Here is a 15,096-nt window from a genome sequence, read left to right as displayed (position 1 = left end):
GGTGGCATAAGTAGAACAGAGTGTGTGTAAAGCTCCCGAAATTTCTGGATAGGCTTTGCAAACAAGGCTGCAAAGCAGCTGGGCTGTCTGTCCTGGTAAGAATTGAAGTGGTAAGTGGCCACAAAGTTGAGAAGGAGCTATTTGTAACAGACAAGGGCAACAGTAATCTGCTAAACTGGGGGTAGGGGCAGCAGGGAGGGTAGGGTTATATAAACAAAAGGGCATAACATAATTCGGTTGCATCAGGAATTTTCTCACAGACATTAAAACTATGGTAAACATAACAGCAGGGAGGCTTGCACTGCCGCACAGTGGGAAGCTTACAGCGTCTGCCCGAGCTGCGTGCCTGGCTCCAACCACTGCTGAAAGTCTCCGACTTTCATCAGCGCTCAACATTTCACCCAGTTCCCTAGAAAAAGAGAAAATCCAAGCAGCAAAGCCCTTCACTAATTATTGTAAATGCTCCCAGGTTACAGTTTTGGGGTAGAGGGGGGAGTTGATAGCAGGAGGGTGTTAAACTGGAACAAAAGAGTCATCCGGAAATAGAAAAGAGTAAAAGGGACGTTTGTTGCTTATCTGCTTGTTTGTTTTAAACCAGCGTTGCCCTTTGTTTGATTGGTAAAGCAGTATGTTGAAATATTAGGCCACCATTTTACAGTGATGTTTTAGAACATTGAACCAAATTACTGCAACTCCTTTTGAGCAATAAAAGTACAGGTTAATTTCACAAGTGGCTTCCACTCTCTTGGCCCTCAGTGTATACAGCATATCTCACAATTAAGTCTCTGAAATAGAAACTGTTTTTTTTTCTGGATGAAATTTTTCATAATACAAAGGTTAATATGAAACCCAATGTAGCAAGGTAGCAAAGTAATGCACATTACTGCAAAATACTGCCCCTCCGGTTAAAGGTTTTCTTCCTTAAAGAATAGAGTTATTTGAGAAAAATATTAGGCTTTTCCAAAGGAAAAGATGTCTACTGTTGATGCCCATAAACATTTATGATGACAGATTTGGGGGAGGGGATGATAGGTGTTTATTTTTGTGAAATCCAGAATCTAGTTTTTTCATTCATATCCCCCCCAGCTGCTGTCAGCAATACAGCACATCAGTTTTCCTTCATGTGCGAATATTTCTCTAGAACTCATTTCCAAAAGAGTCGAAGCAATATTAAACACCACATCCAAACCTCTTTTAAACACACAAAGAAATGGGAAAACACATCAGAACTAGACCATTGAGAAAATCCTCCTTTCCGATTTACTGTTTGTTTCACATGCTAGTATAAAATATCCCACAAAGTCCCATTTGTGATCCATCTGAAGCAATCTTGATTTGCTTAAATTGTCACATTCTTCTTGCACATTTCTTCCTAAACGCAAAAATGGCTAAGAATTCCTCTCCCTCATTATAAAAGTGCAGAATTTCTGGCTTGTTTATTCCTAATGGAACACTTGAGAAGGAAGAAAATATATAAATATCTCTTTCAGAAGATTAGTTGTCTCAATCTTTTTAAAGAGAGGATTTGTTCATTTTTTCCCCATAGTAAACAAGTTGGGCTTTTCATTGAAATTTTCCATGGCTACATGAATGCATTTTAGTTTACTGACTTGATCCCATGATCCTAAAACATCAGACCTTTTAATAGCATTGTATTTTCCATACTATATACCAATATATGTCATTGGGACAATGATAAAAAGAGTCTAAGCATCTTTATTGACCAGATTTCTTGGAAGAACTGTCAACTACGTTGTAAATTACTAAAGCTGAGTCTGAAAAAACTCACAATCTAACAAAATAAAACTCTTTTGCTCCTCATGAGAACATATTTCCAAGCTAAGGATTTCAGGTGAGAAATGTCATAAGTGTTTGAGTATTTCAAATCAAACACAAGAAATTTTGTGTGATCTACTGGTGGGTATTCTACTGACAAGGTCAAGAACAGAGAAAGGTCTGACCACCAAGACAGAAGGGAGAAGAATAATTTAAAAGAAAAAAAGTAAACAGTTTTACAATTTCAGTTTCTACAGTGCTACTCAGTCCTTTTACAGAATGTTCAGGAAAGTCCTCTAACTATAAAGAAAGTGTGCCTATATGTATACTTGCTATACATGTGGTTCTTCAAAAACCATATTAAACATGCTAATGAAAATGGCTGGTATTTTCAAGAAACTATAAAAATAGAGAGAGGGAGAGAAAAAGCAAGCTGTGGCAAAAAACCTAGGCTCAGCAGCTTTCTGAGGGAAATGGTGGAATGTGACTATGTGATTTATAATGAGAAAAGGTATCTACAACATACAATTTTCTACCTAGCTGCAAATAATAATTCATAGTGATGTCCCTTCCAGATAAAAGACCTTTGCTATGTAGGACCCATGTGGTAAAATGATCATGATAAATGTCAGACCAGTGCAGGTAACGGCTTTACAAACCATTAAGATTAGCTGGGCTCTTTTTTCCGATGATAACAGTAACCATGCTGTGACTGTATGTGGTAATAATATCTCAGTCCTGATAAATGCCAGAGCCAGGCAGAAGTGTTTATCATTCCGAGTTCAGAAATGCTGACTAAAGTTACCACATGTTGCCTGTTTCTCTTCTTTTACTATAGTCTCACAATTAAAAAAAAAAAAAGCTGAATCACAAAATTATATTATAATCTGTTTCTCAAAAGATTTTCATGTTTATTTCATACCTCACCACTGTTCTCAGTATTGCTGTGTGGCCATGTCAAATGAACGGACTAAACCATCTACCATATTAGCCATTCTCTCCTCTTCAGAGGCCTTTTGTTCAAAATGAATGGTTATGAATAAAGTTTAACATGCTTTCCTCTAAAAAATCATTTTTAATCCCAAACACAGGGAGAAATATTTCTTAGTTCACATTTTTTTTCTAATTGTGAAATAGATCTTATTGTTTTCAAGTGAGATTTTTTAATCCCCTATAAAACAAATTTGCTACCAATGGAAAGAGACAGAATATTAGACACTTGTATGAAAAATTCCAAACTTGAAATTCCAATGCTTTCAATTCTTGTAAAAATGCACTAAGATAACACTTAATTTGAATAGCTTGAGTTCTAATACTTGAGTATTTGAAGTGAATTAATAGTTTATGATGAGAAAGACATCAAATGACTTAAAATGGTAAGAATTTTTATTTTAAAAGCTTATAAAACCAGATATACATGAATAGATACAGGTTAAAGACAATTCTCACACAACTGAATTTCAAAGAAATAAACTGGTGAGCTCTATTTCCCCAGCACTGACTTCTACCTGAATGAATTTAGTTGTCATTTGTAAATTACAGGAACTAACTTGGAAACTATGACATCTACAACATTAGGAAGAACAAAAAATTTTGGAGAGGCCAGTGAGATTATGCTTTTTCCTATGAAGATTACTGCTGGAGTGTCACACATTTTAGACAAACAGGAGTACCGTTGCAAGCTCAAGAACTAAACATATGGTTTAAAGTAAATTTTAAAGAATGTCATCATCCTACAATTGACTGCACCAAAGTCTTTCCGTTTATTAAAAGTTACAGAGGGCCTAAAACTTGAATACTTTCCCCAAACTTGCTCCCAGTGTGAAGTTAATGTACCAGAGGTCCCTAGAATAACACAGATACAGTTACGTGCAAAAGAAAAGGGATATTTTTACTTCCTCTGAGTAGATTTGAGGATGCATAAAGAAGTGAAGCACACAAATTCTGAAGACCATCAGAAATTGATTAAGCAAAATGTTATACTCATTGATCTGTGAAATTCTAAATTATTTAAAATTTTTATTTTGGTAATAATGAGTTCAAATTTCAGAAGTTTCTTCAGTTTACTGACTATCTTCAATGATCCCTTCAGTAAAAAGAAAAATGCAACTTTATTGATACTTATGTTATAATATAGCTTCTATTAAACATGTTATGTCTTTATTTTATATTTTATCTGCCTTCAGACAAATGAAAAAGACAGAGACTAGCTTTTTATCTGCCACAGGTTGCACACAGGTCTTAATGAATATCATTTTCTTCTACCACATAGACACATATATGTTTATTACTCTATGAATTATCTAAGAATTTGTACCTTTGTTGAATTTTAGTTTACTCAATACATTTTTAATTGTTCTTTTCCAGAGAGTAGGATTAGAGGTGGAAAGAAACAAAATTGCTCTTTAGATGATCACTAATGATGCTTCCAGAATGGTCCAGAATTCGGAATGATCTCTGGACACAGTGACCAAGTGGCCAGTGAGCTGATGCTTTGTTCACTTAAGGAGTTCAGGGATGTATGGAAATGCATTGGCCAGAGGATTTTTGATACCAACATTTACTGACTACAGAGTTGTTCTGTGTTATAAATTTTTCCTGAAAGGAACTGTTTGTTTGAAAAATGGTCAGAACATTAACATCTCCTAAAGAAGAAACTTTCCTAAGTGCTACATAACTAACTGCAGGGGAATCTGATGTGGAAGTGAAGTGCCTCGCAGAGAAACAGAGTCCTGCTTGGGTCACAAGAATTCAGTTCCTGCTGACTCTTTCCTGAAAGTAACATACCTCTCTTCTCAAACTGAACTATTTGTACATAAACTATCAGTATCTAAAACCAAACTTGCCAGGGTCTGCAGATCCAGGCTGTGCCTTCCTGGTCTTGGCGGGGTGGTGAAAGTAGTGAGAGGCACAGACTACCTCAAAATGACACATTGCCAGCTACAGATTAGTCTCAAGGCCATAGGCATTTCTTGTAGATGAAGTATTGACACTTCTATTTATGATATCCTATACTTGTTTAGGAATTTTAACCAAGTGCTTTTTGAGAGCTGACAGCATTCTATTCATTTACAAATCCATTACATACTGTGACCTGTTTCTGATTTTAAGAAAGGGTACTAAAACACAAAATTTATGGCTTCATGTGATCCTGGAAACAACCTTGAACTGTGAGCAGTCATGTGTCAGAGCTGATAAAGAGGACAACTTTAAAAAAAAGCATTTAAAGTGAAGGGGCCTTGCATGTAATGAGCACTTCCTATAGCTGTGTTTATGTGTACTGAGACATTTAATTTTACAAAACTCTCATGAGATGTACAATTTTTCTGTGTTTTTAAGGATAGAACTGGAAGCATTAAGAGTTCAACTAACTTGCCCAAAAATCACACAGCAGAGCAAAAATTCTAACCCAGTTCTTTCAAGTCTCCTTGGTGATTTTCCACTTCTCTCATTTGTAAGGTCTGTTTGAAATATGTGTAGATTTGCTTCCATTTGTGAGGTTCAAATCTACCTCTCAGAGGAAGGTAGTCTCTTCCCAAAGGAAATAAAAGCTATTTAAAGACATTAATCAAACAGTTTTTGTCATACCTCATGATTCCTTCTCCCCAAGTTTTGTCATTAAAAAGAATAGCCTCAAAGATTTTTAGCCAGTGATTGGGTATATTGAAACAAATAAAATGTACTCCAAAGATATTTATTCCTCCTTTAAGCAAGGACTGTCCCTAACTAAATTCTGAAATGACCACAATATAAGATGTATAAACTGAATAGAAACAAGAAAACTGATACAGTGACTACTGAGTTTCTCATACAGGATGCATTAAACATTCAAGAATAACTTTCAGAAGCAGAACATCTGTGGTACTGATGATGTTCTTAAAACAAAAGGATACAGTTGTCCTTCAAGAATTTCAGATAAATGGGATGAATAGTAATCCCTATCCATTGGTTACTGGGAGAGTCTAGTCTTGTTTTCCTCTTGTGAACCTACATAAGAAAGCACAGTCTGTTTTGAAAATGACTTAATATATGGCTATAAATAAGTTAAGAAAAATAAAGGCATAGATGATAAGACCAGAAAAGTGTCCAGAGGTCAGCAGGTCCAAGGCTCTTTTCTGTGCAGAACATTTTTCATCATCATATAACTTGGTCAAATCTCTTTTCTAAAAGGCATTCAGCTGTAAATGCCCTATCTTAGTAGCAACATTTCATGGAGACAAATGCAAATATTACTATCATAAACCGTATTTTGAAAAATGTGCCCTCAAAACCCTGAGTAGGGAGAAACTATAAAGCCACATTCTTATCATAACATTGAAAACTATTTCATATCAGGAGATGTTACTTCTTTAAGTGACATGAATTTTTTTTTGAAGCAGCTGATTTACAACGACTTTGGTGTAATTTGGGAAGATGGAGGTAAGGAGGTGAGAAGTGGGCATGAAATCATTGGTGATCACTGTTGGGTGTTGGAAAGGAACCACCACACAGAGCTCAGGCTGCAGTGTGGCTTCACAGCTTAGAGACTGGAGAAACTATGTCGATGTATATGGGAACTAAAATGGAGGTATTAAAAAGCCTAGAATGGATACAAAATAAATCATAAAGGAATGAGACCATGAATCAATTTAAAGAAAAGAGAATAATTATAGAGTTTATTATTTCTGGAAAGATTTTATATAAATCTTAGTACATGATAACCTAAGAGATTCTTTAATTCTCCACATAGAAAAAAGTTTCTTTACCCATCCCAATCAGAGAGTAAAAAAGTCAGAGATATCTCAAAGTCTTCTCAGACTTTCAGGGCTTCACAATAATGAGAAACCATATGCTGGAAGAGAAATATTAATAGAAAATGCTGTCTTTCAGATGCTCACTGAGTCAACTGAAGACAGTTGACACATCTTTAGTAAGCTGTGTATGAATCTTAGCTCATTAACTACTCCTGTATTATTAATGCTGCTTCCAATTCCTAATATGACACATCAATAAACCAGATCTGAAAAGGTGTCATTTCGATTTTAATGTATCCAATTGTATTTTTAGATGTCCCCCACATAGAAGTGTTCTGTTATTTCCTGATTTTAGAAGCTATGGAAGATTTGAATGGGAAAACACAGCATTCCTATAACCTTCTCAAAAGATTTTGTTCTGATTATGTTGTAAAAAATAATAAATTGTTCCTCTTGTACAGTTTTCCCCTCTAGAACTTCAGCGTGTTAGCCACCAGTGTGCATGTGTTGCTCTCTGTTTGATACCTCAAATATGTGTGCAAGTAGAAAAAGAAAGAAAAAGATTTTTATAAGATATTCTTCATGTAGAGTGTTTCTCATAAGCAGACTAAGGAACCAACATATATTTTATACAAGTTCTTAAATGTGACTACTCGCCAATCAGCTCAATTTCTCAGGCCATGACACTAAGTATTTAGGGTATTGTGTAATGCCAAGCTACCATAGTAATTGGGCTTTCACCAACTGACAACAACTCAGTCCAAAAATTAGCAACTACATTTTAATGTTCCCTGCAACCAGGTAGTATACATGATACAAATAAAAGGTGGACTAGACCCAGCATGAGCCTTCCAGGAAGAAAGAGATATTTCTAGAGTACTTAGTTTTACCAGTCATTGTTCTAGATACATTACACACTGCTTTGTTTATTACATAAAATTAGTATCTTAGATATTATTCAAAGAGAATAAAAAATATGTCCATGGGCAGGGGATTTAGCTCAGTGGTTCCGGCGCCTGCCTCGCAAGTGGAAGGTCCCAAGTTCGATCCCCGGTACAAAAAAAAAAAAAAATGTCGAAGCCACATAGCTTATAAAAGTTGTTAAAGAATTCAAACCGAGGTCTATCTACTTTTTATTCATTAAATTTATTGGTACATTTTAGGTACACATTATGATCACATTCATCATTGGGAATTTGTGCCTACCTGTCCATGATATATCTTGGTTCTTGTTTTTTTTCATTCCCCTTCCCTCCCTTCAACCTCTCCACCCCTTCCTTTTTACAAAAGCTTTGCTTCCATTTTTTCCTTCTTTTTTCATTTTTTTCTTTCCATTCTTTCCTTCCCCCATCCTCCTCCCTAGTTGCCCTTCTCCCTTGAACACTTTCTTCCTATTTCACATTATCTATTATACATTTTGATCTTCATTTACACTTTCAGTTTCTCACACCAGAGAAACAGTTCAGTATTTAAATGTGTCCTATTTATTTCACTTAAGAGTATGACCTCAAGGTGCCTCCATTTAGCTATAAGTATCTCTAGTTTATCTTTCTTTATGGCAGAGTAGCACTCCATTTTATTTTTTTTTAAAACCCACATCTTCTTTATCCAATCACTAGTTGATGGGCATTTGAGCTGTTTCCAAGTTTTAGCTATTACAAACCATGCTGCTATAAACATGGGTGCACATATACCACTGTGGTATGATGCTTTTAATCCATGCTTTTGTCTTCTATTCACTCATTAGCTCTTTTTTTCATTCATTTACTCCACTACCTTCCAGTATAAAAGCTACTTAGCTTTTTAGGAAAATTCCCTACTCAATGGTGGAGAATGACAGGCATTCAAGCAATGCAAACATTATATGAAATGCTGTGCAACTAGAATGTTCTGTGTGTGATGGGACACAGCAGAAGAATTAACTCTCCAGAGAAGCTCACAATTTTCTTATCTGGTGGCTTAACAGACTTGATAATATCTAATTTCCTTCTCAGCACCATAGCAATGACCTTGAAATTCAAGTATGCTGCTAAGCAATGCTCAACCTTTTTTCAGTCCACTCTGACTAGATCATTTGTTCCCTAAAATTAAGGCTTGCTGGATGTAGCAGTTAAAGTCACTCTCACTCGATGTCTATCAAGCTTAATTTAGGCCTGCTACTTTAGAGACCTTAATGTCAATGGGTCTCTTTTTTGGAGATTCTAACATTGACGTGATTACTACTATAGTCAGAAACTTAAGTGAATTAAGAAGGTTTCCTTTTGTCCCCACCCCTTTCTCTCTTCTACTTTCCAGTATTATCTTCATTGCTTAAAGCAAATGGTTCCTCAGGTCCCAAGTAAAATGTGCTACTCACATCATATCATATATATATATATATATATATATATATATATATATATATGTACAGTACATGTGTTTGTACAGTCATTGGTGTGTGGCATTACCTTTAGAAGATGAGGATATAAGGCCTCCAACATCCCCAGTGGCTCTGTCCTAGATGTACTAACCAATTTCATTCTCACTTCTACTGACTTTTCAAGTTGTTAATTTTGGGGGTTTTTTTTTTCTGAGTTTCTGGTATTCCCTAGTCCCCAAGTAGTCCCGTTAAACATCACATTTTCTTGTCATTGTTAAGCAATGATCAGGCTTATTACTGCTCGGCAAAAAAAAATATTGCATCTGGTGTAGGCTATGATGTTGCAACTTTTTTTCTCCTCTTTTCCCTTTGTTTCTTTCATTTGCAGTTGTCCCAGCCATATTATGTTGGAACTCTGCTAAGAATAACTGCAATTTTGAAAGCTTTGACTCTGGGAGGCATTATTTATAGACCTTTGTGGTTTTAGAAGGAAAAAGAAAATCTTCCAAGCAGAGTCCTACTAGGAAGGCTGCCCTCACCCCACTTTAGCCAAATACTGTCTCCAGCAGGGTATTTTCCTATAATTCCTTATTAAAAATCTTCTTCAAACACTGTATTAGAGAAATTCCGTGTTTCTAAACTAACTCTTCCTTACCCGTGTATAAAGTTTACATACCTATCAACAGATTATCAGTTGGGCTTTTAGAAGTACATCTTTTCTGGAACTTTCTTGGGCCTTAGTATCAGAGACCCATCTTCAAAGACTTTGGTACACAAGGGCTCATTTTCTTGTCATAGGAACCCAAGTCTCTTTGCTCCACACATTCAGAGATGCTTCTCCTAGTAGCATGTTCCTCATTTTGGAGCCTCAACTGTCAAAGTCCTCTCACAATACAGCCATTCCACCTACATTCTGAGAAGCAAAAAGAAGAAAAGAAAAGAAGACCCAGGAGCTAAATTAGCTCTGCACATAGGCTAACCAGAAGTCCTACTAAAACTCTGACAGATTAGTCAGACATGGTGACATGGCCACTCTAGCTGCGAAGGAGGCTGTATATTGCCATCCCCTATACACAATGGATGGTCTGTCCAAGGAAGAAAATAATGGATATTGGATGGGTATCTCTCATTCATATCGTTTTCCTATATATCATCTTTCCCACCAGTCTCCCCTTTAAACTCATGAGGAGCTCTGTGCTAGGAGTTAGAGATAAAATTTAGGTATCTTAGGAAAGATACCTAAATCAGTGTGCATAACGTGTTCAATTATAATAAATAATTATACCTGTAGATGGTAATGTGCTGGTTAAAACTATGATAAGACCAACTTCATAGGGTATCAAGTAACTCAATTCTTATTTTGTCATTTAGGCAAAGCAAAAAATAAGAGAAGCAAGTGAAGAGTTCTAAGAGAAGTTTTCATATCAATAAAAAATGAAAGCAGTTTTGAAAAACTTCTAAATTTAAAATATGTATATAACCAGATATTATGCTACTTAGATTTTTGGGCTTTGCATTCTCTTATTTTATAACAAAAACAAAATGCATTTGAGAGAAAAGATAGCATGGAAATAATTTTTAAAAATGCTTTGCCTTTCCACAAAGTCAAACAAATAATAGAATATTTGGAATCAAGTCACACTATATATCAAACCACACTGTATATCCTTGTGTATTCATTTCCTACTGCTGTTTTAACAACAACACAAACTCTGGCTTAATTTTTTTTTATTTTTGATAAAATAAAAATATTTTGAAAAGAATATGAATTTATTATCTTTCAGTCCTGGAGAGTAGAATTCTGAAATCAATTTCACTGGGCAAAAGTTTCTTGGAAGCTCTTTGTCTTTACCTTTCCTAGATTTTAGATATTGTCAACATTTCTTGGCCAATATTCACAGTGCATAGCCCTTCTCTTCTACCTCCATTATCACATCACCTCTCCCTGACTCTCATAGTCCTGATAAGGACCTTTGTGATTACACTTGGCCCACTAAAATAGTCCAGAAAAGTCTCCCAATCTCAATCCCTGAATTGATCACATCTCCAAAGTCTCTTTTGCCATGTGAAGTAACCTAGTTACACTTTGCAGGGTTAGGACATGGCATCTTTGGAAGCCATTATTCACCCTATCACATTCGGTAAAATAGAATATTTTTTAAAACACTTCAATGCCCGATCATAACAAGATGATGTCAAAGTCAATTACTGCTCCTTGCATGTAACCCTGGTCTAATTTAGAGGCAAAATAATGAAACTTGATGTTAACCAGGTGGAGAACATATTTTCTCTTCAACTGTTTACTAGTACTATTAGTTGCTAAGTCTTAGTCCAAAATTTTCCTAAGAAAATTCTCTCATGTGCCTATGAAATCTTATTCTTTTCTAACCTCTTTTTCCATTTATTTTCAGAAAAGCCAGACAACAATGCAAGGATTGAAACTATAAAGTATCTTGTACAAAAACTTCCTCCACCAAATCGTGACACCATGAAAGTTCTCTTTGGACATCTTACCAGGTAAGTTGTGAGAGTTTCTGGGTCTGTCGTAATACAGTCATTTCCAAATGAGCAACCTTTCATTTTAAATCTCTAAGACAAGAGTTTCCAAATATAGCCACATCATAATTTCTCCTTTAGCCATAAGTCTTCTTCCAGCAGAAAGTAGAAAATGTAGTAGCCTACAATGCAAAAACCTACAGTTGGAACTTCTGAAAGACTCTATTTCTCCTGGTCTTTTCAAGAAGCAGATTTTTGCTGACTGCCACAACCATCACCTGAGATGATTCACTTGAATTTCTTGTCTAATGTCATGGAAAGAGTATGAAATGATTCCGACATGAGTTCAAAGCCCAACTCCACCATATACCAAGGTTCCCTTAACTTTCTGTAATAAAATTTTCTTATTTGGTTAAGACTGACAAAGTGGTAGCCAGGTAACCAACTAAGAGGTGAGTATCCTGGTAGAAAGGGGCAAAGAGGATGCATTTGAAAAGTAGAAAGAAGGCCAGGAGAGCTATTACCTAGAGAGCAGGGAGTGGGGATAAGAGCTGAGGTCCTAGACACTAGGCCAATGTCAGATCACATAGGTTCTCATGGCCCAGTGAGAGATCTAGATTCCATCACCTTCACATGTCACATGTCCTTCTCTCTTGTCACATCACCTTCTGTCTTCAATAATACAAGAAGGAACAACTGACATGTGCTAAAATGGGGTAGTGTAAAACATTGCTCTGCTGAGTAGAGAACACATTGAAAATGGGATAGTGCAGTGATGTATTAGCAGGAAGTTATAGTCACCCAGGCAGCAGATAGTGGTGGCTTGAGTGGAGCCCTCAAGAACTGAGTGAAGATATCTTGGAGGTAGATCATGTTGGATTTGCTCCCGTTTAAGACATGGTGGAGGAAGGGCAGGAGAAGTAAATTGTGCCACCTGTGTTTCTGCTTGAGCAAGTGGAGAAATGATAATAACACATACAGAGATGGGTAAAACTGGGGGAAGAACAGGAAGAGGAGGTTTGAGATCTCTATTTTGGACATGTTAAAATCTGCAAAGACTTACTCATTTGCCTTCTGTTAGAAGCTTCTTCAGATAAGGCACAATGCAATGCAAGTAATGAGGTTTTAGCTTTCACCATATATGCATAGTAATAATGAAGCACTATTCACAGAATAGTGAACTGAAATAGCAGTTTTCATTTTGAGACTAAATGTCTTCAATCACCTTAGTCACCTCTTCCTCAGGATAAGTCATTTCTCTACATTATTCAACTAATCCATTACCTGATTTTTAATTGTGAATGTAATACATTCAATTACACAAAAAAATAAGCAACACTGATGCATATACACTAAAAAGCAAAATTTATCTTCCAGTCATTCTTAGTCTGCTGACCCAAAGTAACTAACTTGTTTTAACGTGTCATTCCAGACCTGTTTCTAAGTACATGAAACATATGTGTGCCTGGTCATTTTTAGTGCTAAATAACATCCTACAACAAATATTATTCTGCAACTAATTTACCTTCCATTTCATTAAACAGGCTTGGCTTGCTCATTTTAATCAATGCATTAATATTTCATGATATAGATACTCTATAACCTTCTAAACTAGTCACTGCAATTGAGAATGTTTTAATCTAGTGCATCATTTTAGTTACTCTCTTTTTTTACCTTTAGAAAAGAGCATTGTCTCAAAATTGAAAACATCCCTTATTGCTAGAATGCCCTTCCTTGTCATGTCACATGCTGGCTACAGCGAGTAACCTCATGCAATGCAATGAACTGATCTTGGGTTTTAAAGAAATGGGAAGGGAGAGACCTAGAGTCAAACCTTTGTTCCATACTTTACTCCTGCTAAGATCTCAGGCAAGCAAAATTGGATTAACTAACATCACCCATATCTTATAGTCATGAGAATTAAATGAGATAATGCATATAAAATGCCTGGCCCAAGGTAAGCCTTCCTTAAATATTAATTCGTCTCCCTCAGGATTCGTACACACCATGAAAGGGGTTTCAAATTACAAGTAAACACTGGAGTTCTTATCTCAGTAACTTTAACTAGAGAAAGACATAAAATAAATGGAAAAGTATAGTCTTTAATGTTAATGTTTAATACCTCCTCTTAGAGTTCTCAAGAAATATCCATTAGTCGGCCTCACTTGTTCCCTGTTTTATTCAAGTAAAAGAACAGCTATAAAATGAAGAAACTGAGTGCCAGCTAAACCTTCCAATATACACACACAACCATACAGAAAAGAATCTATCAGGTTAAAAACCTTCAAAAGATGAATTTTCCATGCCCATACCACACAATTCCCAGTATTAATTAATTCTTGCTCATGTTTCTTATACTTAAATGAATTTCCTAACTTTGTGAGAATTTTTGCTTAACATAATAGACATGAAAAAAATTTTTAAAACTAAGATTTAAGATTGGATTATTATTCTGTATCACCTCATAACATTCTCATTTTAAGATTTATCATTATAGATGACACAAAAAGTGTTACTTACCAGCCACCAACCTTTCTTGGGTTGTGTCACCATATTTCACCTTGTACCAATTTATAAACTGAATTTAATTATGCACCGTGTATATGCATGATTACATCTTGTTAAGCATTTTTTGCTAAGTTTTTGATAAACAGCCAATTATGGCATGTCATCAAAGCCTGAGAAGACTAAATAAGAAGATTGTTTAACTAGAATTTAAATATATTCATGTTTGAAAGAGTCATTAGAATGTTTTCCTTAGTCTTGATGCATTTGGTAGTTCTTCAGAAAATCTACCATCAACACTTGTATGTAGTGTTTATTCCACATTGTTTCAAATATATATATATATATATATATATATATATATATATATTGAAGTTTGTTTAGTGAGGGTCAGGGAATGTAATGAAGTGCCAAAAATTCCACTTGACCTATGTACTCTACAGTTAACAGAATAAAATTCCATTTTTGCCAAGCTCTGAGTTAAACATTCCCCTCAAAGCAGAGCAGCTACCAACAAGGACAGCTTCACACAACAGTTGGACTAGAAGATGGATGTAAATCCTATCCACAAAAGCCAGAACTTTTAAGGAGCCATGATTATATTGTGCATAATAATATATAAGAGTTGAATAGGCTAAATAGTATAAAAGTCCAGAGTCGTTATTCTTAATAGATCTCAAGGTCAAGTTCTATCCTTCTACTATCATAACTGGAGACCAATAATTCTAAATAAATTCTCATCTCAAAATGCTAGCATTTTAAATCTATATTCTTGCCTACTTTTACAACTTGACATTATAGTGGTAGGCCCTGGGAGGTCTGTAGTACCTTCTGAATCATATAAATGGGAAGTTCTATCACTATAAAAATGTGTCAAATGTATTTTCTTATGGCCTACTTTGGAAAGGCAAGAAGGCAGAGGGAAGAGGATGTGGAAAATGATGTAACTGCTGATGGATAGTAGTTACAGGCTGAGAGCGAGTTAAAGGAGTTGAGTAACAAAGAGGGAAACACTAAAATTTTAAGCATCGATTACATGATGTACTTATTGTTTATGAAAGAGTATCTATCAACAGCATGAAGAGTGAAAGAGATAGGAGGGAAGAAATGCCGGAGGCCTCGAAGAAGTTGTAGTTGGATTGAAGTGATGGAAAGAAAACATAAAGAAATGATTCAAATCTTCAGATTTTTCTAAGGCAATCATTTTTATTTCTTTCATTGATGTAT

General features: G+C 35.5%; 1 protein-coding gene and 1 long non-coding RNA gene across 3 annotated transcripts in view; one reads left to right on the top strand and one right to left on the bottom strand.

The window, feature by feature from the left end:
• Arhgap15 (Rho GTPase activating protein 15) overlaps positions 1–15,096 on the top strand; it is a 609,508-nt gene that overhangs the window by 536,060 nt on the left and 58,352 nt on the right. For both annotated transcript variants that reach the window (XM_021237176.2, XM_021237181.2), the window contains one exon: positions 11,280–11,385. In XM_021237176.2, coding sequence (XP_021092835.1) covers positions 11,280–11,385 — 106 coding nt within the window. The remainder of the gene's footprint in view (positions 1–11,279; positions 11,386–15,096) is intronic.
• On the bottom strand, positions 7,637–14,183 carry LOC147829838 (uncharacterized). The gene is made up of 2 exons (XR_015445967.1): positions 11,383–14,183; positions 7,637–9,781 (listed from the first exon to the last, which is right to left on the bottom strand). It is a non-coding gene; the product is annotated as an uncharacterized LOC147829838 (long non-coding RNA).

The sequence above is a fragment of the Heterocephalus glaber genome, unplaced genomic scaffold (assembly GCF_053883595.1).
Source record: "Heterocephalus glaber isolate CG9 unplaced genomic scaffold, H.glaber_assembly_v1.0 deba00000347, whole genome shotgun sequence".
Lineage (NCBI taxonomy): Eukaryota > Metazoa > Chordata > Mammalia > Rodentia > Bathyergidae > Heterocephalus > Heterocephalus glaber.
This window is presented reverse-complemented; position numbering and strand designations above follow the sequence as displayed.